The sequence below is a fragment of the Phalacrocorax carbo genome, chromosome 1 (assembly GCF_963921805.1).
Source record: "Phalacrocorax carbo chromosome 1, bPhaCar2.1, whole genome shotgun sequence".
Taxonomy (NCBI): Eukaryota; Metazoa; Chordata; class Aves; order Suliformes; family Phalacrocoracidae; genus Phalacrocorax; species Phalacrocorax carbo.
This window is the reverse complement of record NC_087513.1, coordinates 151,138,560-151,161,922: the sequence shown is the minus strand read 5'-3', so window position 1 is coordinate 151,161,922 and position 23,363 is coordinate 151,138,560. Positions and strand designations below refer to the sequence as shown.

At 43.8% G+C, this 23,363-nt stretch overlaps 1 protein-coding gene across 1 annotated transcript in view; it reads right to left on the bottom strand.

Moving 5' to 3' along the window:
- GAS6 (growth arrest specific 6) overlaps nucleotides 1-22,342 on the bottom strand; it is a 43,307-nt gene extending 20,965 nt beyond the window's left edge. Inside the window, exons 1-4 of the mRNA XM_064439926.1 lie at nucleotides 22,225-22,342; nucleotides 21,581-21,747; nucleotides 6,937-6,961; nucleotides 6,107-6,169 (exon numbers count right to left, since the gene is read on the bottom strand). Coding sequence (XP_064295996.1) covers nucleotides 6,107-6,169; nucleotides 6,937-6,961; nucleotides 21,581-21,747; nucleotides 22,225-22,294 — 325 coding nt within the window. The 5' untranslated portion in view covers nucleotides 22,295-22,342. The remainder of the gene's footprint in view (nucleotides 1-6,106; nucleotides 6,170-6,936; nucleotides 6,962-21,580; nucleotides 21,748-22,224) is intronic.
- Between the last annotated feature and the right edge of the window lie 1,021 nt (nucleotides 22,343-23,363).

Sequence of the window (23,363 nt, the reverse complement as noted above, 5' to 3'; positions counted from 1 at the left end):
CTCATTTTGAAGAAAGTTAATTCTACTCTCCCTAGTTTTGAGAAAACAGAAAGCAGGCAGCAACTAAACATTCCAGGAAGGATGGATTCTCTTTTCAATTACTTTTGATAGTTCAACTGAGGATCTCACCAGGGTTGATAGTTTTATGGCTAACAAAGGTTTGTATCTGAAATTTTTGTCAGAGCTGTCCATCTTAGGCTTTTCTACTATGTAGAATGAGAATAAAAAAAGAAATACCAATGAGTTAACAGCATAAGAATCACAACCCACTAATCCAGTGTACAGACAGCACAATGTTCCTATCGGGCCAACACAGAGTGAAGTCTGCCACAGATTTTTAAGCCAAGTTCCAATAGTTGGCAATGGATTTTCTCCATAGGATTGTAGCAAGGACTACTGACCATACTTTGGGGAGGATGGGGGGAACAAATTTCAAACTACCATGTAACTGCTCAATGAATGGAAGTCACCTGTCCAAATTCACCTACTCACCTACCTGCAAAACACTCGGGGACTGTGTTTGCAGAGATAGCTAAAGGGAGGATCAGAGAATACCCTTGTCCTCACAAAAAAAAAAAAAAAAAAAAAAAAAGAACTGGTAGTTATCATATAGCAGTAATGTGTTACTCAGGTGTTCTATATCAGTGATATTCAAAAAACATAAATATATTAACCATTTCCACAACCTTAACCAGAAGGAGCAGTGCAGAAGCTCATTCTGTAGACTGCAAAGCTCACCTAGTCAGAGGGCCGTTCTGTTTATATACCACCTCCCAGCAGTGGGCTTCAGGAGAGACAGGGCACTTCTGCAGACCTTGTATGTTTGGGTGAACTTCAGTCACACTCCAGTCTGCCATGGATGCCACCTGCTACAGAGAGCATTTGAACCTGACCAGAGCCATAGAAAACCTGAAGGAATGTATATTCACAATGGGACCAACCTACACTGCGGCAGTTAAACGGTCAGTCCCACTGTCCTCTGTGCTCTCCAGCACAGGGAATGCATTGGAAAAGGAAGTCCTGTGACATGAAGGCATGATGTCTAGGCTTCTCTTCTGATGAGCGTACATGGCAGTTTCTTACACCTGACCAGCTATGCCAGATGGGGGGGTGGCAAAGCTACAAAGCAATGAATCTACCCAACCCTTTTGGTGCACGATACAGGAACTGTTGGCAACTGCTGCAGCTATCAGGCTTTAAAGGAAGAACTACTATCATTAACACTGCCTTCTGCAATCCTACAGTCTTGGCAGCACATCCTTACTACTCAGCAGAAACCCAGTTCGGTCCAGACAAAAGGAAGAGTTTATGAAAAGCGAAAAGCGGACAAGACAGATACATTTAGAGCACCTGTTTAGCAACATCCTTCTGAAGACCAAGTTTGGTCTGTGGTACTAGATTTGCGGTGCAAAAAGTGCTCAGTGGGTACACATTAAGCAAGCAGCAGCAAAGACCCCTTTTCATACACTGGTTCTCCTGAGACCAATGTTCAGTAGACCAACATCCCATTCAGACTCTTCATGACATTCTGAAACATGACCTGTGAATTGATGGGCATACGGGGTGGGAGGGAGGCATGCAAGGAGACAAATTGTAGCCCCATCAGGCTTCTCAAATTGAGAAAAGTTAAGAATTGGATTAACTCCTACTTTTGTCAGGATTATACTTCTTCTACATTTGTCTTCTTAACATCCTCATTGTGACCCTAAAAGTCACCTTCATGACAGGCTGCTTTGAAATAACTTTAACATTTCTGTGAGTGCAGGCAGAAGCAACTCCCTTTGATGCCTTACAAAATGCTGAACGGCATTTTTATTTGCATGGACTGCTGTAGATTTGGATCTCAGTAATCACAGACTGGCTGATGTTGGCAGGCACCTCTGGAGGTCATCTGGTCCACCCCGCTGCTCAGGCAGGGCCACTGAAAGCCAGTTGCCCAGGACCGTGCCCAGATGGCTTCTGAGTATCTCCAAGGATGGAGACTCCACAACCTCTTTGGACAACCTCTGTCAGTGTTCAGTCACCCTCACTGTGAAAAAGTGTTTCCTGACGATCAGGCAGAACCTCCTGTGTTTCAGGCTATGCCCACTGCCTTTTAGACTTCCAGTTTGCCTTTTAGACAGCCATTAAGATTGGTGCTATGTTAGGCATTAAAATTAGGCAAAAGAATACATTACAATGTTGGATAGCATTTGTTTTACAGTCATCAAGAAAAAATAGTCAGATTCTTGGGCTGCACTGCACACCGAATTACCTGAAGACTGAAATTAGCTGCACACAATGTTGCAGTTTATCCAGATTACCATGGAGTACTAATTTAATATTTGCTTTCTATCTATCACATTGTGCAACAGAAAAGTTTTCACCGCTCCTTTCTCTGTAGGGTATTTGATTGAGCTTTGGACATAAGGACTGTCTAGTGCAAGTTCAACAACTATGACAAACATACCTGTCTGCTATGCATATGTTTATAATGAAGATTCCACTGTTCTTCTGAAGCAGACTAACAGACGCTAGAAATCAGCAGATGATTGGTAATGGCTGTCATTAAATATAGTGGGCTGAATCAAGCAGGACAAAATAGATGAAGCGAAGGAAAGAGCTCTATAAAAGGCGGTAAGGGACCACAACTGAATAAATTTGCATTTCAAGTTGTGATTTCATCCCCTTCTACCAAAACGCAGTGGTTCCATCTACTCTCTGACTTCAGGCCCTCCCCTGCAACCAGCACAGCTTCAACCTCTAGCTAGGTCTATGCCATTGAACAGATAAGAATTTATCCTGAGCCTCAGCAAGTTGTTCTATCATGGACAAGGGAGCAGAGAGCCAGAGGACTGACCAGGAACAGAGTGTGACTTGGCCAAAGAAATGCCAATTTCCAGTATATCATCTTGATGCTCAGAAGCTAGTACCTGGGAAAACTCTACAGGAAAAGCACACAAATTGCGTACAAAAAGTACACAATCCTAAGAGCCTCACAGAAATAACCATTCACTCACTGCAAACAAGGCCTAATTATCTTTCTTCCTCACCACTCCAGCTCGGCAGAGCTGGGGCAAAGCCACAGCCAAGGTAGAGGCCAGGCCACGCAAAAGAAAAACAGCCACACAGGCTGTCTGCCACATCCACCCACCAGAATACCTCCCGATAAATCACTGCTGAGCCGAAACACTGCTGGAGGTGGAGGAGTCAGGGAAGAAGAGGCCAGGTTAAGGAAGAGATGAGCCATGGCAGAGCAGTCCTGATCAGCATGTTTCTTTTCCTTGGCAGACCGACCAGAATTTGTATACAGTAAACAGAACGGTTTAGGTAGAGTAAGCCAAGCCTGATTTTTTGAAGTGGCACAAACTAAGCCTCCTGGACACGGCAGTGTTTTCAAAGTGACTTGTTAAGCAAAACAAGTCAAAAGGGTTATGTGTGACTTCTCTGGTGTATCCTCTAGCTTCTGGTTCTTTCCCTCAAAATGGAATCTGATGTGCGTTGCAGAGCCAGATGGAAATAGCACTGCCCAGCAGAATACCACCCTATCAATAGCAACCCATGGTAAGTAGCAGGAACAACCATGGACATTGCTACCACATCAGCACTGTGCTGAAGGTTTGCTCCTCTTATCCTGAGAGTTTGAGAACACGAGACACAGTATTATACTCTCCTGGTGGCTTCACAGTAGGAAGAGAAAATGGAGCTTTTGTTTCTAATTCATTTACATGACAGATTTTAGTAAAGCTTTTAGCAGTAATGAAGAGCATGACCTTTTTGTGTGCTTTGAGCTACGTCTGATAGCACATAAATAGCTCATAAATGCAGACAGAGAATAGAACTACCAGTTCCATTTTTGAAGGCCATATGGAAACAAGACTTTACCTAAGTACACTGACTGATGCTTCTAGTTCATTACTCTGTACGGTGAATTTATTTTTTGATATTCATAAAACGGTGTGAATTAAAACGTCATTGGGAAAATGCTCACTATTAAAAAGCAGACTCACACAACCTAACAAAAATCCCATTGTGTTTTTTAAGGCCACATGCAGCTGCATTTCAAGAAAAACCAATAGAGTTTTCCAAACTCTTGTAGAACCAAATCCCTAATTCCTAGGTGATCTACAGGATCTCTTTTAGAAAAAGATCCAGATCTGCAGACAAAAGCACAGGTATCTATGTGTAAAGCAAGCATCTATCTGCAAAGCAATTATCTTAAATGCTCATCACAGTCAGTGGAGATCTAGTCAGTACAACAAACAGAGTCTGTAGAGTGATTCAGCACTCCCCAGAGCAAGAGGCAGTTTGGGCAGTCGAACCTCTCTAGAACCACTGATGGCAGATTAACTCTCCACTGTGCTGGGAATACTGCTCATGTAGGCACCTATGCTGGAAACACCTGCATCTACCTCGCTGAATCCAGAGCTGAACCCTACCTGTATCCCTGATCTAAAGATCTTATGAAACTGAGAATCCTCAAATGCCCCCCTCTGCTGTCCAACTACTTTCACAGTTAAAATTTGCACCTTATTTCCAGTATAAACTAGTGTAGTTAATCACCCTCCGGTCCTTCGGTTGTGCAATGTCTTTGTATGCCAGATTAAAGGAGCCTTCCACTACCTTGTTTTGAGAGGAGAAAGGCTGTTGAGAAACAAAATTTAAATGCATTTTGCAGGCACAACCCCACAGAGCTACGTCGGCTTTTGGCAGTATCTGTGAAAAATTAAGAGGCACATTGGAATTGGCCAAGCACAAAGCCTGTCATCCTTCCAAGCGCATTTCAGGCTCCCTCTCCCTTACTTCTTCTGTGAATTGACAATGGCTAGCCAAAACTCAGCCATTTAAAAATATTTTAATATTTTAATGGAGGAAAATATTATAATTTTATTTCCAAACCACTGCCTCTGCAATGGGCAAAAATCCCTAAAAACAATTATTCACCTTTTTTTTTTTTTCAGATTTTTTCATCACTACCCTTTAGACTTGCATTTCTACAACACTATTAGCTGTTTGGAACAGGTGTTCCCAGTTGATACTACCATTTTCAGCAGGAACTCCCACCTCTTTGCTGTGCCACACACGTGAGCAAAAGGAAGCGTTCAGCCTCATGTCCCACTTTCAACCAGCTGGCACACTGCAGCGGACATGGGTACCACAGGTAGGAGAACTCCCAGTTCAGAGGACTCCAACACCCGAAGCGATACTGCTGCATTATATCAGGGCACATCTTGACATACTGCCTCTTAACTTTGGAATTCACCCTTCAAAAAAGGTTGCTGTAATGCAATTTATAAACATGAAAGCTCGACTAAATCCTGATCCTGCTTTGGTAGCACTGGTATGAACTCATGACTAATCAAACTTGATCACAGTAGGAGACTGAATCACAGGGGGGAAAATGAAAATAAATATACACACACACACGTGATTTTCTCTCCATTTGGACTGATCTGCTCCCAGAACATATTTAGAATATTTATGCAGCTTTATATCTTTAGCACTGCTAAGCTTCAAGAGGGTACTGGAAAGGTATTAGAAGAGTTAATTAAATTCTGATCTCTAGTGTTAGGGGTGAACAAATACCCCTTCCCCTCCTACACAGATATTGGGTTGACTGCCAAGTCAATTTAAATTTTTAGAGGTTGCAATATTTAAAGCACGGTCACGCGATGAGTGAAACTGATCTTAACGTAAAGAAGTCCGACAGAAGTCTGAGTTTGACTATAAGCTTTTTTAAGGTCCCCTAACAGGGGCAAGCCAAAGTTAGCATTCAAGAAAAAAAAATAAAAGGCCAAGCATAGCGTACAACCTTCTGGTAAATCCTATTTCTCATCCCCCTTGCTTCTCAGATTATTCAGACCTTGGGAAACTGGTGGGAAAGAAATGGCTTGCATCATAAAATACCAGAGCACTGAAAGACAACAGCAAGATGGCAATAGGTGATAAAAGGGAAAAGGCCTTGTTTTGTTGCTCAGATACGACAAGCGATATGGAGTCTCAAGCCTAGAGAATAGGAAGGCCAGTACTAAAATGCTATAAAAAAATGGAGACGGCTGAGCTGGTTCCATTCCGTCAGGTAGCATGAGAGACATTTAACTACAATATACAAAACAAAAATGCTTACTATGAACGCATGTAAGGAAATCTGGACTTCTTGTATACGGCGACCCATATTTCTGAATACAAGCTGAAGAACAGAAAATGAAATTGTTATTATTACAATGATGACATGGCAGATATTCAAAGCATGTAAAATCATACCTGGCCTACTGATTCATTAAGCAATGATCTGGAGGGTGGATGCAAAATCTATGCAATATTATAACCTCCCAGATGCCTTAAAATTTTTAAGTTCATCAAAATTTTTTTGCTCTGATGTACAGTAAAGTTATAAGCCATCTGAAGAGGATGATCACTTTACCAGATGCTACCATGACTCTAAAAGCATGTTAGTAGCTACTCAGATTTGCCCTACTAAATCTTTTTTAAAAATCTAAAAAGCACATGGAGTTTTGTAAAACCATTGGCATTTGTGATCTTAAGAAGGACATATTAAACACCAACAGAAAATAATATGATGCCATAACTATGATACAGTCAATATAATAAGCCAGTGGATCAATCAATAAAGGCACTTTTATTTTTTTAATAAGGAAATTAGTTAATAGCTAAATTAATTAAGAAGGGGGAAATTACACAACACCAAAGATACACAACACCAACATTTTAACATGCAGAAAATACATTAAAGGATCTCTATATGTAAATCTATACATAAGTAAAAGACAAAATCACATAAGGAATGTACAGTCTATCTTAAAAGTTAGAAACGCATATTTACTGCAATCAGATTTCCATCACTTTCCTTAGCAGAGACTTCAGCTGTGACAAGCTCCAGTGTTAGGCACCACACACCAGCACTGCCACTAAGTAAAGGTAAAAGCTGCGACTCACCCAAGTATTTCGGGTAAAAATATTCCTGTATGAGGGGGAGGAAAAAAAAAATCATCAAAGATTTATTAAGTAATATTTGCTTCTATTGTCATACTATTTAAGAGCTGCTGTTAGCTTGGTGATCTTGCACAGCAGTTGATTAACAAGGTTGAAACAGAAACATCCTCATTTCTTCTTATTCAGAGCCAGAAGCAGCACTGTGTCATACATGCATTTTGTTCTTTTGAAAAGGAAAGAAACATTAGCTCCAGTCTCAATGGTTTTTTTGACAACAGCTGACCTGGTAAGTGGCAGTGACTGAGCATGAAGCCACTTACCCACTATCCAAGAGGTAAAGGTGCTGATGGTGGCATGAAGTAGGGGAAGGAAGAAGAATCTAGGGACAAAACCCCAGATGGAAAGTATAGAAACATTTGGTCACCCAGTGCCTCCTCGGAGGCGCTCTCCCGATGCAGAACTCTGGCAGCACCCTAACACCACAGCCGCTAAAATAAAAGGGCACCTTTTGCTCTTAGAACAATGAGGACCGTACCCCTCCAACAGCACCCATTGCCATATGGCCAACTCCATCACATAGTGGAGACTGTCCACTCAAAGAAGGGAATGCTGCCAGTTTGCAAGGGAGGGCAAAATTGACTTTCATTGACCTAAAACTGGACGGCAAAAAGCATTCCCACTCCTCTCATAATATATGGCCATGCGTCACTGTTCCCTACCTTGTGTCAACAAAGTGTAGCCATACGGTGAGAGCAGCAGTTTGCTGATGTGATGTGGATCTAACTTTGCATGTTAGAAAAAATTCAGTCTGGTGAGACCTTGCCAGTTGCACGATTGCTTACACCAACACAGAGAAACAGCAGGAAAATACAGCTGTGCTGCATGGAAGAGCGGGAGATTGGCCTAAACTGATCATTAAACCACATTCTTAAAAAAATACAAAAATTCATGGCCAGGAAAAAAGGATTTCTTTCCAACATCACTTCATACTGGATTTCATAATGTGTATGTCACTAGTTCAAGTGCTGTTAAAATTGTAATTAGGGTGTGCAATGCGGATTATATCAGTGCTTAACTTTTTTATTAAAATAAACCATTTCTCATCTAATTATGAAAGTATATGCACAGTACAATTCTCTTTCATACAACAGGAGGAATTTTCATATAAAACTGCATCTGCAGTGAGATAGGGACAGTAAATATCCTGCATTTGACAAAATTAATTTGGTCTATACAATGTGCAAGATTAGAAACTATTTTCTGCTTGTATTACAGATGTTTGGATAAACTCATGGATATATACAGGCATGTACATACAAAAGAGACAGGCACGCACCATGATTCTAGTTGACCTGTCTAATGCAATGAATTCACTGACAAGGTCATGTAAACTCAAAGTTTTGTGTTGCTGTCATTCACCAGAAAAATCAATTGCTTCTGGCAAATGTGCCCCAGTTCCTGAAATGCACCATGTAAATATTCAGCCTAAATAATGACAGCATCAGTAAAGAAGTAGAAAAGCAGCTTACACTTATTCCCATTTTCAATTCTGACATGAGGGTAATAGGTTTGGCACCTTTTGGGGTTGAGCTTTGCAATATCTCTTTGGGTTAACAAACTGAGTGAGGAGCTCAGAATTCAATACAGTCCCCTCTCCCTCTTTTTTTTTTTTTTTAAGGTTTACTTTTGGAAATTACAAGTCAAACAAATACAGTCAAAATAAAAGTAAAGTAAAGATGAGTGCCCAGCTGTGCTATAACCACAAACTGAACTTCAGCCAGCACTTGAGGAGAAAAAGGTAGCAGCATGTGATGAAATACTCCAATCATTTTTTTTCGTTATTTCCCCTTTAGTCAATACACGTTACAAGAATGTGCATCTGTATGTTACCACCAACAGGATAATCCAGACACTGGCAAAAGCAACAATTTCTGCACTCAGAGGACAAGAAACGGGAGCTTTCATATTCATGGCCACCAGCCTAATTGCTCCAAGTCAGTGATGGCAAAGGCATAAAACTTCACTTTCTCCTTGACCTCTGATGAATGAGCTGAGTGCTAGAGAAGTTGTACAGAGTTTACTTTTGAATGAAAGATTAAGGTAACTAGTTCCTTTCATTGCACAGATAACCCTCCCAATGAAAACTGACTGTATATTGATTCAATGCCAGTTGAACAGCAGAAGAGTGAAACTCCAAGACACTGTACCACAAGCTTCATTTCACGAGGTACATAATGGGGTTAAGTGATTTAAACAGGAGGCTATTAATAGAAAATTAACCCTTCTTTCCCTGTCTTCCTCATTTGCTTATGTTATACAAAACTACTTGCTGATGAATAGTGCTGCTCCAGGTCTACAGGATCTGCTGATAAAATCATTCTAAACTAAAGCAAGGTGATTGCAGGTTCTAACGTTACTTATTCTTGTATGATTCTTTTCCTTTTTCTCCATAATCAATTTTCCTTACAACAGGCTTCTGGAAATACAGTGACAATCTCAATTCAGCCAAAAGATTAATCAAGAACGTTGGACAAATGATCTTCCACCTTGAGAAAGGGAACTTGCTTAAAGTGAAAGTAGCGGTCCCTTTTCAAAAAACACTGATGAGAAATTTTCCCAGTTAAAAATTCAAGTTGTTCCTAACCTGCACAGAAAGGCAGCCAGACATGAATTATTTCTAGTGTGAGTGCTCAACTCTACAATGCCTTTTCAGTCTTCTGCACTGTACTAAGTCTTAATGACCCACAGATTTCAGGGAAGATGACAGCCCTGTACAGGGTCTGCCTGTATAGTATAGTCCTATAACAGCCCTACCCTGTTAAAAGTCTGAGACTCATCTTCCCTCCACCAGAAGTCTTCAACTGTATTTTCAGGATCCAACAAAAATGCCGGGAGAGGTGCTTTGAGGCTTGCTAACAAGGAATTAGCAGAGATTCTCTGTTACTATTTTGCTGATTTCTCAGCTAGTCACCTTAAATTTCAGCCTCACCAAATATCTCACCATCCAGAAAGCCACCGAGTATTCACTGGTTCAGGATCAAAAAGTATGGGGGTTATTTAACTGTGACCACCGTGGTAACAAAAGTCACCATAGAATTAGTGTTAAATTTTCAGCCTGGACTCTGGTAAAAGGTTAACATCTAAATGTTGTCAGTACTTCCCCTTTGGATTTGCTTTCCTAACTACTGCTGAAAATAAAAGCAGGAGCAATGGGCTTTTTTACATAAAAAGGTATAAACAAATGCATATTGGACATAAGCATCCTCTTGATAGGCTGCTGTACAGACACTGACTCAGCAGGCTTTCTAACTAATCTGTCCAGTAGTAATGTCCCCATACATGCAAGAGGAAGACAATACCTTGCAGAATCACCAATCTCTACAAGAGACCAACCTTCACAAACCTGGTTTCAACAGTTCCAACTTCTGCGTCTGCTCCTACCAAGAAAACCTTTATGTATTTCCAACCATCCTTCTTGTGACCAAACACACTTTCTGTCTGCCTGGTTCCCACGTATCAACCAGTACAACCAGGACACCAGAAGCTTCAATAGTCAAGGGCCTGGCACCAGGGCACCGCAGCCTGCAGACCAGCATGTAGTATGAGCTACACACCACGTGTCATGTGCCACCAGAAGTACAGCTCAGCAGAAAACTCAGGTAAAGAGCGAGAAATATGAGACTGGGAAGACCCTCAGATCTACAAATCTCCACCCTTTCAGTGAAGTGAAAAGTACGGCATAAGGCCAATCCCTCTAGGTAGGTCCTGGCTTGGTTACTTCAGCTCAGTTCAAGAGACCTCCTTCTTGCTGTCCACAAGACAGAGCTGTGCTTTGACAGAAAAGATTTACGCTCTCCAGCCCTCGCCCCTTCCACACAAACACATATACATGCTAGAAGAAAGTCTTTCAATGTATTAAACACAATTATTGCTTTCTACAACAGTAGTGCAAGACCTGAGTGTATGCTTTTATCTCAGGGTAGAGTGACACTAAACACTTTTCCATGGGGTTAGGAAGTTGCTTTCCCACCTACATCCAGAGCTTATTCCTACCCTTATAACATAGCCAATACAACACTTAGTGTGGGTATCTAAAATGAAAAGAGACTGTAAGTTTAAGAGCGTCCTCAGAATAACCCAACCCAAACCACACTTGCCAAACTCCAGGTTGTTCATTTTTCCATTTGGTTTTTTTCTTCCAAATGTTAATGGTTGCAGTGAAATAGGTAAGAATAGTCTCTGTGAAGCCACCCCCACAATACCCTGCATTGAAACGACTGAGGAGAACAGCAACATGAAGGTAAGAATTCATAGCAGGGCTGTGGAGTCAAAGGTGCAGAAGTACTTACATTAGCTTCCCTGCCAAAGGAAGCCTACAATGTGACTGGGGTGACCTCTATTTTCACCTCTATGGCCAAACTCTCCCTTAGTGGTAAAACCCAGAAGTTAGTGAAATTATACTGGGTATGCATTAGTCCCGCTGCATTTTTAGAGAAGATGGAAGAACACCAAATCAGAACAGGCGTTAACATGAGTCACTGTACAAAAATAGCCCTTCTGAAAACATAACAATGACCCTGTCTACACCAGGAAAATGTTCTCACTGTTGCTTAAAGTAATTGGCAACACTGGAAACCTCAGCCAAAAGGGCCTGCCAAATGCTTCTGTTTGTTTTGCTTGAGCTCTAGGTCAGGTAAGCCTGATCAGCACCGAATCTAATCAAAATCATGCTAGAGCTCTAGTGGCAGCAGATAAAAGACAGTCTACAGAAGGACTGTTTGTGTTCCTGGGCAACTGGCTCTTGGTGGCCCTGCCTGAGCAGGGGGGTTGGACCAGATCACCTTCAGGGGTGCTCTCCAAACTCAACCACCCTGCGATTCTGTGACTGCAACACTGCTAACACTGAAAGACCTCACAGACTTGTATTAGCAATGGTAATTTCTAAAAAAGCACTTTCTTAGTTACCTAGTTACCTCTTAGAGAGCAGTGACAGCTCCCACATTATGCCCTTTTCTCTTTTCCGTATAATGACTCTCCCTTTGCCTATTTCTATCAGGACTGAATGTTTGTCTTGGGCATGGCCGGACCTCCTTGTTTATAAATGTACTTCATGTTTCCACACCGCAGGCGTGCACTACCCTTGCAAAGAAATGGCCACTACCAACCATGATTAGCTATAATTCAGTGTTTGACTTGAGTTTGCTTTTATACCGACAGCTGTTTAACTGTTATAACCTGAGAATGCAAACCTCATTAATGCTCAAGAGCTCTCTGCATTTTTTTAAACTCAGCCCTAGGCTTTTGATGCATAGCAAATCTCATGCTGAATGATGAGGCCTTCCTCCCACCCAATGTAATTAAACAGTCCTACAGTTTAGATTTTTAAATATATAGAACCTATAGTTGTAGATTTACACTCAAATCAGTGCCACGTCACCTGCACAAGCTTTTCTTCTCTTTGTGAGGAACCCTACACTCAGCCAGGTTAGTTTGCTTCCTACTTTGCTTTGGGGCAACATGCATTCTCTGTGCAAGGAGCAAAGAGAACTTCTCTCCAGAATTTGGCAAGTGAGGCTTTAGAGAAGCAAGCAGGTCTTGTTACAATCCAAAACCAGCCTCGAGGTCTCATCTCCTACCACCAGAGTTACTGTTGTTTAGGGTAGCTTTTAGATTTTGCCTTCGTTTGCAGAGTATCCGTTTCACTGTCCAGCTAGTCTGCTGCACAAAGACTACAACTGCCCCTTTGACCAATTTGTTCATCTTTCCAAACAAGAAGCATTCAGGACCACCATTTTTTGCATCACCTGTTGCATAGAGACTAGGCATCTCTGCAGAATCCTGGAGACTGGAAACAAAAAACATCTATTGTCATAGCTTCCCCCACCCTCTTCTGAGAGGCAGGACTATTTCCCAACAGTGTACTGAGGTGCCACTTCAGCAAAAGATGTTGCTCTGCAATGAGGAAAAACCCACCAATGATTAGAATGCACAATTACAGGGAAAAAAATAATGAAAGGAAAGGAAAGAAAAGAAGGAGAAAAAAGAAGTTCCTGTATGTCACAGCTAAGCAAAACACAGATACTTCACATTTCTGGAGATAAAGGGGGCACAGCGACATGATTTCTATATGCAGCCTGAGGCAGGGTTTGATTGGACAGCAACGGTGTGAAATGGATGCAACTGATGCCAAGGGCCAAATATTCCAACAAAAATAATTTGTAGAGTGATTCCAATGAGTTGGTTGCATGTGCTTTTAAGTTACTCTTAATGCAATCCAATCACAAATGCCTTGAGGATGCTTCAGGATTGAAAGGGTGCTTTCCCTCCAGTTCTTATTTGAAAAGAGGATCCCAATTTGATAACAGATCTTCACTGGGTGTTACTTGTTTGAATCCTTACTTGTTGCAATAGCTGCAGTATCTGTACGTGTGGTTAAACTAACACTAAGAAACGTAAGACAAATTAAGCAAACAAGGATCTGACAAAACACCTAGCATATGTAAAAGGCTGCCTACTTTCAACATCCTATATTGTGCCACCTCTCCGCAATTATTTAAGCCTACTTAAAATAGAACACATTATATATCGCACCCAACACGATACAAAAGTTTGCGATTTCTTTTATAGGCTCTGTAACATTTTAACCACTGAAGTGAAAAAATACTGTATTTTTCCCCCTCCTGTAATCTAATTATATTGTTTCTTAGGATTTTGCCTACCTGCAGAGGTTGCAACTCACAGTTACAGCCACTTTAAGGCATCACTGGATTTAGCCTCAGAGGGGACAGGCAAGTGAGGAATAGGGAAGTGACATCTGAGACAACACTAGGGCCTTGTGACAGAATCTGATCTCATACTTCCCTGTTCATTTTACTGAACATTTATTCCCTTATACATTTATTATTTTAATAACTAAGTAACTTCTGCTTTTTTGTTCCTGTCCTAATTGTTTTCTGGAATTGAACTAGAACTCCCTGTTCCAGAAGTCGGTCAAATGCGGTAGCTCTCCAGATGCACATGATTTTGTACAGTGCAAGCACAACCCATTCTCCTTTTATCTCTTCATTTATGCACCCTTCTGGTGTGCAGAGTGACGACAACACCAGCACTTCACTCCCTTCCTGGGTATCCTCCTTGCTTTCCACCCTTGCTCTGCTCTTCCTCTGGGTCCCACTGCTGATGCTCAAAGAATCAGGAAGAAAACCCAAATCAATAAATAAGGAAACTCCCCCACAGACACGTGCATGTGTGGAGAGCCTCTAGAACAGCAGGTCATAACAAAACTGTGATGAAGGTACAGATATGGAAAGGAGACCTGCTGAAAAGCTTACATCAGATTCTCCAAGACCTGGTTATTCATCCCCTTCTTTGACAGCATGAGCTGTGATCACCCTTTCTGCTTCTCCTCTTGCACCTGGCCTTCCCATCCTAAACCTACACTGTCATTTGCAATGTGTTGGTGCAACCCTTTGTGAAGCTGCACGGTGAACTGGAGCAGAGAACTGATCCAGCTGCAAAATGATCATTTTTCTCTGCAGGCTGCTTTTCTTTAGATCAGTTCCCTAAATCGGTCCATGCAGTTGCACAAATTGCTGTGCAGGCAGTGTAAACAGAATAAGCAAAGGGTTTGCTTACACCAACTAGATCAGCTGAGCTCCCAAATGTGAAACCAAAGTCTAGCCTAAAAATATTGTAAGTGGAGGCGAAGTAAACCTCCCTACTATATTTCTTGTCAGTTTCTTCTAAATCTCTGATGCTGTTTCCTTGATCTTCATACTTATTGGAAAGTAATTGCTTGTAATTCATTAAGTTCACTTAGAGTTTGGAGCACACATGAACCACAATTGCAATTTTTACAGATTCAATGCTTCTCTTACCCGATTCTCATGCAGCTGTACTAACAAACTGTATTAATTCCCAGTAGGCTGCTCCTCTTTTTTTTTTTTAATTTAAAAAGAACATGAATGAGCCCATAGCCACAAAACTGTTTTCTTATGTTTAATTGGCTTTTTCCCCTCTCATCTATTTGTTAAAACCTATTGCGTTCCTCTAAAAAACTGACTTAACCTACCTTTATCTGCTTTTTCCATTATCTTCCATCCTGACGCAAACAGTATAATCCCCCTGTTTCAATTTACCATTCTCAACATCTTTTTCCATCCTATCTTCAAACAGCCCCTCAGTATAATATTCACCACTTTTGTTTTCTCTTGTTCCTCCCCTCCTGCTGCACCGGAGATTTAACAAGTAGTATTTTCATGATGTGCTGTTTCAATATTTCCAGGTCTATTCTAAACTTCTGGGCTAAACCCACACGAGGAGAAACAGATAAAGATCAAGTGTGCCTGAGTCCAGCAGAGTTGATGGAGCTGTGTCTGTTTCCACCAACAGCAAACTTTGCCCACCCTTCTCAATAACTTTTGATAAAGCAGCATTTAGCTAATAAATGTATGACTTGCCTTCTAAGGCAGGCGGGAGTATTTTTGTCACCCTCCTGCTACTGAACTCCACCACCAGAAACAAATTCCCTGTCTGTACCGCCAAGTAGATAGATGCATCCTCCTCCCCAGTCCCAATCTGTTTACCTCCCAGATCAGTTAGACTCACTGGATTTTGGTCCAACGGCCTCTCATCCTGTGTTTCCTTTATAAGAAACTAGAGGGAGAAGGAAGAAAAGGAAGGGAGAAAGCTGGTGCTTACCCAGATCTCATTCCAACAGAGAGTGGGGATACTACCGTGGCATATATCATAGAATCAGAGAATCATAGAATCATTTAGGTTGGAAAAGACCTTTAAGATCATGAAGCCCAACTGTTAACCCAGCACTGCCAAGGCCACCACTAAACCATGCCCCTAAGCACCACATCCAAATGTCTTTTAAATACCTCCAGGGATGGTGACTCAGCCACTTCCTTAGGCAGCCTGGTCCACTGCTTGACAACCCTTTCTGTGAAGGCATTTTTCCTAATTTCCAATGAAACCTCCCCTGACGAAACTTGAGGCCATTTCCTCTCATCCTGTTGCTTGTTACTTGGGAGAAGAGACTGACACCCACCTCACTACAACCTCCTTTCAGGTAGTTGCAGAGAGCAGTAAGGTGGCACTCAAAATTTTCTACTTCCTTCTTCTCTCCTTCAAGCCATTCCTGGACAAAAGTCTAAATCTCCCTGTATTCTCTTTCATGAAATCTATTGAGCAGGTACCACTGTGCCTGGGAATCCAATTCTTCCATATACTCAGTCCAAGCAGGTTAAATCATCAGCACAGAGCTCTCCAGTAACTCTTTCCTCTCTCAGATGAATTCTGCACCAAGAAGAGATACAGAAATTTATGCCAGCTATAGATCTAGCCCTTGTTCAACGCTGCCAAAATGACATAACAAATGGGTATATTAAGAATTTTCATAGCAAGTAAATCTATATTTTTGCCTGGATCTAGAAAGGAATATTCTATACAGGGTTGATGACATCTGTGTTTAAAGAGTATATCAGTATTTTTAATGTCTAGACTACATAACATGCACTAAATTACTCAAAGAAATTTTATACCGCTTAACTCTCCCAGCAACTCCTCTTATCCCCCTACATGCCTTCGTACTTTTCTGATTAGTATTTACAAATACGTATCTACCTTGCTATTCTTAGAAATAAGACCTAAATATTGTCTGCCAAGGACCCCTCCTAAAATCTCAGAGTAAAGTTTGGATGACTCTAGTCCAGGCATTCACCTCATCTTTGTTATCACAACAATCTCATGTAATGGAAGAAATAAAGAAATTAAACCAATGAGCCAGTAACACTGTGAAACACAACCAAACTGACCATTGTCACACCCTATTTATTACTTCATCTGCATTTCAGCTTCTCGATAAGCCCAGCCTAGCAAAAAGAATGCTGACGTTGCTGGATGTTTTGTTAGGATCAGTAATTTTCAAGACATGACTGCAAAAAGCCCCGAAAAGCCTGGTCAGGTCTCCCTGCTGCCCTTGCTATGAGTTGACTAGAGACCTCCTGAGTCCCTCTCAGCCTGAGTTACCCTGTGATTCTCTGCCAGTGTTTGTGTATCTGAGAAGCCATAGATTTTAACAGGAGTTTGGATCCAAGGTGCTCAAAAAGCAAGAGAACCCTTCGTGTGCATCCTGTGAATCAGATGTTCCTTCTGCACATGTCTGAAAAAAAGCTGGCTTTCCATGGTTCTCTATTGAGGGATGAATCCATAAACAGTAAACACAGGTGGCCAGGCTGACCGACGTCAGCGTTTTTGGTGGGCCTAACACCTTTCAAAGTATTCAGCATGGCAATTTCAACGGTGACCTGCAGGAAGACCAGTAATTCTTCAACCACAACAACAGCAAGCAAGATGTGCAGTGCCAGATGCTGCACTGATAAACTATGGTGCCAAATGATGAGGTTGCATCCAAACACCTTCCCTATGCTGAGCCTTTCAAAATAGAGAAGCTCCTTGCACAAGGACACATTTTTGCTGTATTTATTCTTTAGTGAAATCCAATGTTTCCAAGAGCACCAGAAACCACGGTCCTTTCTGCCCTCTAATTTACATGCTTGAATGACCACATTTTAGAACAGGTCAACCAAATTCCAGAGCAGTTTATCAGTCAGTTAACAAGCTGTAATACCTTGACGGCATACCAAGGTCAAATATTTCTGCAGTGCTGCTTTTTATAAGGCCTCATCAACATTTTAAATAAGATAATGTTCTTATCTTTATATCCAAGGTATTTTGCAACTTCATCCCTTCTATCACACCTACCATATCTTTTTAATAGATCATATTTAGAAACAGTCCTTATACCTCCCATGAACATGTTTTCCATCCTTATTTTTTTCCCACCATATTATCTTTTCATTTTTCTGTTTGGTACCTCTCACATAAATGTAATTATAAAACAGGAACCACCCCAGAACTCTGCAGTAATATCTAATGATGTTATAATCAGCTTCATAAAAAAAGATAGGCCGCGGCTCACACTTGTTTTTACCATGTATAGTCATACAAATAGCACAAACTGAGTTTTGGTCCGCCTCCTAAAAAAAAAAGAAACAATCTAAAAATGTTTCAATTGATCTTCCTTCCTCCAGTCTGGGCGAGCTGATATTTATATTTTCCGTAACATAAAAGACAAAAGCTGCAGTGGCCTGCAAATGAATGGCTATTTAGCCCTGCCTAATACACTATTCTTAGCAGTTGATGTAAGTAATCACACATGTGGCAACACCCGCATTCAGGTTTCAGAGAATGTGTATCTTCTGCTGATGGCTTGCAGGTGTTGCTTTGGAAAGCTGATCACCGAAGCAAGGGAAGGCACAGAAAAAGGGTATAGACCAGTCAATAGGAATGAAAAGTCACTTACCTATACCAGAGCGCTCTTTTTCCGTGCCTTCCATTGCTGCAGTAGGTATCTTTCCGTGAAATGTTATTCTTGGCTAGCTGTTGTAATTGGCCGGATCAAGCTATGTTTTAACCTGGGAAGCATCATGTAACCTACACTGCAGCCTTGCTTCATTCTACCTGAACTTCTGAGGCTGCCTGATTGAACAAGTTAATGTGATTTCATATGACAGCTTTAAGTCATAGGTTTTGAAATTAGGCCGTGAAACTCTTCACACAACTGCAAAAGAATTAAGAATGGCAAGGTTTGTAAGGAAGACTCATACATTTCATTAGATCATCTGATGGGGGACAGGGAAGAGAGACAACGCTTTTGTGCTCCCATAGCAAGCCTTTCTTGAGGTCGAACAGAGAAGCAGCAAGCTATTAACTAAGCTCATATTAACTTTCAGTTGTCAAGGCCGCAAGACCATTGCTCCCATGGGACAGTAAACAGCCAAATGCCTACATTCGTGCTCATCCGGTGCTTTAAAGCATGAAACCCAGGAGATGTGGACAGACCTGAAAGGCCAGATCAGCAGCACGCTTGCCTACGACAAGGTTAGCCATGGGGCTCAACGCAGGGCAAAAAGTGCCGTAGCTATTCTTTCTGCTATGACCTAAGTAGTACCAGGTTCAGCAGGCAGAGACAAAAATGCCAGCCTTCCTCAACTGCAAGGAAACATCAGCTGTCAACAATAATACGTACGTTTCCCAAGTCAATAAGAAGTCCTCACTTTACTAGCATGGACCAGCTGCAGCCTGACAATACGCTGAAGCGTGACTGCAGTTACTGTAATTCTTCAAACTGCTAGGTGTTCTTTATCAACAGTTTTCATCTTTCCTGTCTCAGCGAGCTTCCTTCTTCTGTCAGTCACCAAGACAGGACATACTAGGCAGCATCAGTGAAATGACAGCATGATAACTCCCTGGTGTTTAAGAAACACGTCCATAACCTCAGGTGCGTATTAGAGAGAAATGAAAAGATCAAGTCAGATGGAAATGCAGATGAGGAAAATACTCTGCCCATCAAATCTGCAGATACTGCCAGAGGAGTAGTCTCTTACGCCTTACAAAGCACTGAAGGCTTCCAATGTGTCGAGTAATAACAGCCCACATACATGACCTCTGTCACCATGCATTAGAAAACTGCTACTGAACAGCAGCTGCTGCTTTCCTGTCACCCACTGACTGCAAAATGGATAGGAAGGGCCATAAAGCTCCCTGACAGGCGGTGGCACACTTGCTTCCCAGTCAAATTGAAGCAAAGTAACAGCAAGGAGCAGGACATACTGCATGTAACAAGCAAGTTCACAACTCTTGGGAGTTTTGTGCCTCAGAAAAGGTCCGATCTTATGTCACTGCAGACCTAAAGGTATAAAATATAGTACTTTGGTGTAGAAGCACATGTAAAATAAGCAAGGGGGCACAGACACGAGAAGCTTGTCTAGCCTTAGGGATATTTCTTCAGGCGTTTTCAGAACTAGACAGAGACCTAGCAGCAGTAAGGAAGGGAATGCAGCAAAAATATCAAAATCATTTGCAATGACAGAAAGTTTACATTGTCCTGCAAAACACGCTTAAATGGCATGACTGGATCTTATAGAATTTCTATTACAAATGAAAAGATTTTAAAATAAAATTATTTCACTATTTTCATTACAGTAGAACTGTATTTTTTTTTCAATATACGAAATAAGTACCGAATATTGTTAAAAACTCCTGACACATTTACACAGTCTACCACACTCTAAACTGATCTATTAATGCATCACCGTTGACTGCTTTCTTGGCCAGAAGCCAGATAGCCAAACGGGTGGCCTCAGGTCACCAATTCCATTTGGGATATTTTTCCTGCATATGCTGCTATATAGTGAATTTTCATAATGTGCTTGAAGTTATGTTATTCAACGTGAATATGGAAATAGTTGTGCCAGCCACTCCCACCACTTTACAGTTATTCATATGCTGTATTAGCTCAGTTCTACAGAACAGAAGCAAAGGCTGCTGCAAGCAGATGTGACTACATGCACGCATAAGAGGTGTACCGTTAAACGCTGCCTGGGCAAGCGCTCCACATTAAGCTCTAAATTAAAGGGTGTCAAAAAGAAAAGCCAGCATCACAATGGCTTTGCCATACTTACTGCTGCCTTGTGACAACAAGCTACCGCGCTGTATATCCAGTGCTAATGAAGCACACATGTCAAGACTTGTCTGACTGAAACATAAAACATCTCCTCAGATGAGTCCCTCCCTTGCCTGTGGTGTGTGTGTCTCTGTGTGTACACACTGTCTCTTTCTCCCTCTCTCTCTCTGTCCTATCTTCTCCCTAGAGCATCATACAATTAACAGGAACACACTGTGCAATATCAACCTTCAGTCTGAACACTGAGAAAATCCACTTCCCAGTGCTAAATCAATGCCAGAAAATCTCTGCAACGAGAACAGCCTATCCAAAACAGTGTAGAGAGGAGGTGTAAAGTAATTGAAAGAGAAAGCCAAGCTTAGTAAAGCAACGCAACTGATCCACATACTGTCCAAAGTGAGAAGAGGACTGAAGTGAAAGTCAGCCTTGAGAAGACTCTCAAGAAAAGTCAGCTCTGTGTGCGGTGCGCAGGCTGCAACCCTGTGAATCCACGCTTCGTGTTGGAAGCACAGCAGTACCATGTACCCACACACGTGCTCTCCTGCTGTCTGCATGTAGTGACAGGTCCTGAACCTACTGATTCCAAAACACTAACCAAGCTGAATATGGCCCAAAAAGGATAAAGTGTGTTTATGACATACTATTTCTGAGAAGCCTCTATTCTGACACATGCCACAACATCAAGGGAATTATAAATACAGCTGGGATGGGAGGGTGAAGGAAAGAGGGACAATGGGGTGTCCAGACGGAGAAGCCACAGCATTATGGCGCACTGGTCTTGCTTCAAGGATTTACACCACAGGTGAATAGGGCCCTTCCACTCTTCGGTGACAGCAGCCGTGCCGGCAGGCACCAGGCTGGGCGCTCACCCAGACCATCCCCACTGAGGCATTTCTAACTGGATGCGGCCCTTGTGCAGGCTGAGCGCTAGTTATGCCATGTGGCTTCGGGTCTTTCACCTAATGGTTCTGGTACCTCCTCCTCCTCCTCCTCCCAAGGGCTTCCCCAGCTGTGCAGGCAGCTGGCATCCAGCTGCAGATGGATGGAGGGCGACCAGGAGGGGAGAGCCGCACAACCCACCGAAATCTCTCTGCGGCGGCTTTGCCCCCTTACCGTCTCGGGGTCGTTCTCAAACACCTCCCGGGCCTCTTCCTTGCTGCAGTGCTCCTCCACGCACTCCCTCTCCAGGTGCCCTTGCTTGGTCTCCTCGAAGATCTGGTAGGCTCGCCGATGCCTCTGCCGCAGGAACTGGGCAGCCTCCGGGGCGCGCAGCAGCACGGCTGGGCCGCCGGTCGCCGGCGGGGGTGGGCGAGGAGGAGGAGGAGGAGAGGAGCAGGAGGAAGGGGAGGCAGCGGTGAACAGCTGAGCCCGCCTGGCCGCTATGTACCGACCCCCCCCCCCAAACACACAAACACCCCCCGCACACCAAACCGCCCCGCCGGGGGGCACCAAGCGCCCTCCCTGCCCGGCGCCCCGCCCGTGGGTCCGGGCGGCCTCGGCGCGGCCCCTCCGCAGCGGCGACCCCGCCGCCGCCACCGCCGCACCGGCATCCCCCGCTGCTACCGCCGCCGCCGCCGCCTTTCCCCACCGCAGCCCGGCCGTGAAGCTGCGCATCCCGCACCCCGTTCCAACCCAGCAGCTCCGCACCGCCCCCCCCCCCCCCACCTCCGGCCCCCCTCAGACACACACGGGGCGGTGGGGGATGCTCGGCGGCGTGTGCGGGCGGAACGGACCCCCGCCACCCCCGCGGTACTCACTCTGCGAGGTGTCCGCCGCCAGCAGGACGAGCAGCAGGGCGGCCCCGAGGGGAGCCGCGGGATGCGGCATGATGCGGCGGCGGCGGCGGCGGCGGCTGGGGCCGTGCCGTGCCGTGCCGGGCCGGGCCGGGGGGTGGGGGGGCCGGGGGGCCGGGCGCTGGCGGAGCGGAGCGGGGCGGGCGGGCGGGGAGCGGCGCTGCTACTGCGGGAGCGCGGCGCCGGGGAGCCCAGCGGGGGAGCCGCGGAGCCGCTCGCCAGCCCTACCCAAAGGCTCGCCAAGTCACAGCGCCGGGCCGCGGCCGGGGGACGCACATCGCGGCGGGGCACCTGCGGGAAAGGCCGTGCCGAGCTGCGGAGAGGGGGGTGTTGGGGGGTGGGCTGGGGGGTCGGGCCGGTGGGCGGACAGCGGGGCCCGGGGAGCTGGTGGGAAGGCTGCTCCCCCCCCCCTCCCCCGGCCGGCCGCCCCCCACCGCGGGCGCATCTCTGTAACAGCTCCGGGGCTCATCGTGAGGGAGAAGCTGGCACGAAACCCAGCCCAGCCCTGCCTTGAATTAGAAACCTGGGTTCTCCCCACACCCCAAGACGTTTTTCACAAAAAAAAACCCCGTTCTTTTCACATTTTCTTAGCAACCAAACTTGCAGTCGATAGCAGTATTTTAGGATAAACTCCTCGGGAAAGAGATGAATGGGGTTTGTAGCGATACGTTGCGTGCTGTCCCTTACTGTCCCTCGCCGTCCGTAGTTACACAGGGCACGTCTGATGTAGGAAACGCTGTTAGCTGCAACCCAGAGCTGTAGGGCCAGAGCGCAGAGCTGCACTTTGGACTGCCTATTGCCACTGCTTTAAAACCACCCCTGTTATCTCACCGCCCTGCAGATGGGTAAATGGGACAGATAACACCAAACCTATACATTCTTCAAGATACCCCTAATGGTATAACTTGTGTGGAAACAATAACTTGTCTAATGTAATCTTAGTATTTAGGTGTCTCCACAGTGAATTACTGCAAATACAATGTAATTCATGTAAACTATGGGTTTACATTACATATAGCTGAAGTGAAGTACAGGAAAACATAAAAGCCAGCTTACTCCTTCAAAGCAAGCATTCCCAGGCAGGTATCTTCTGCCTGATAATA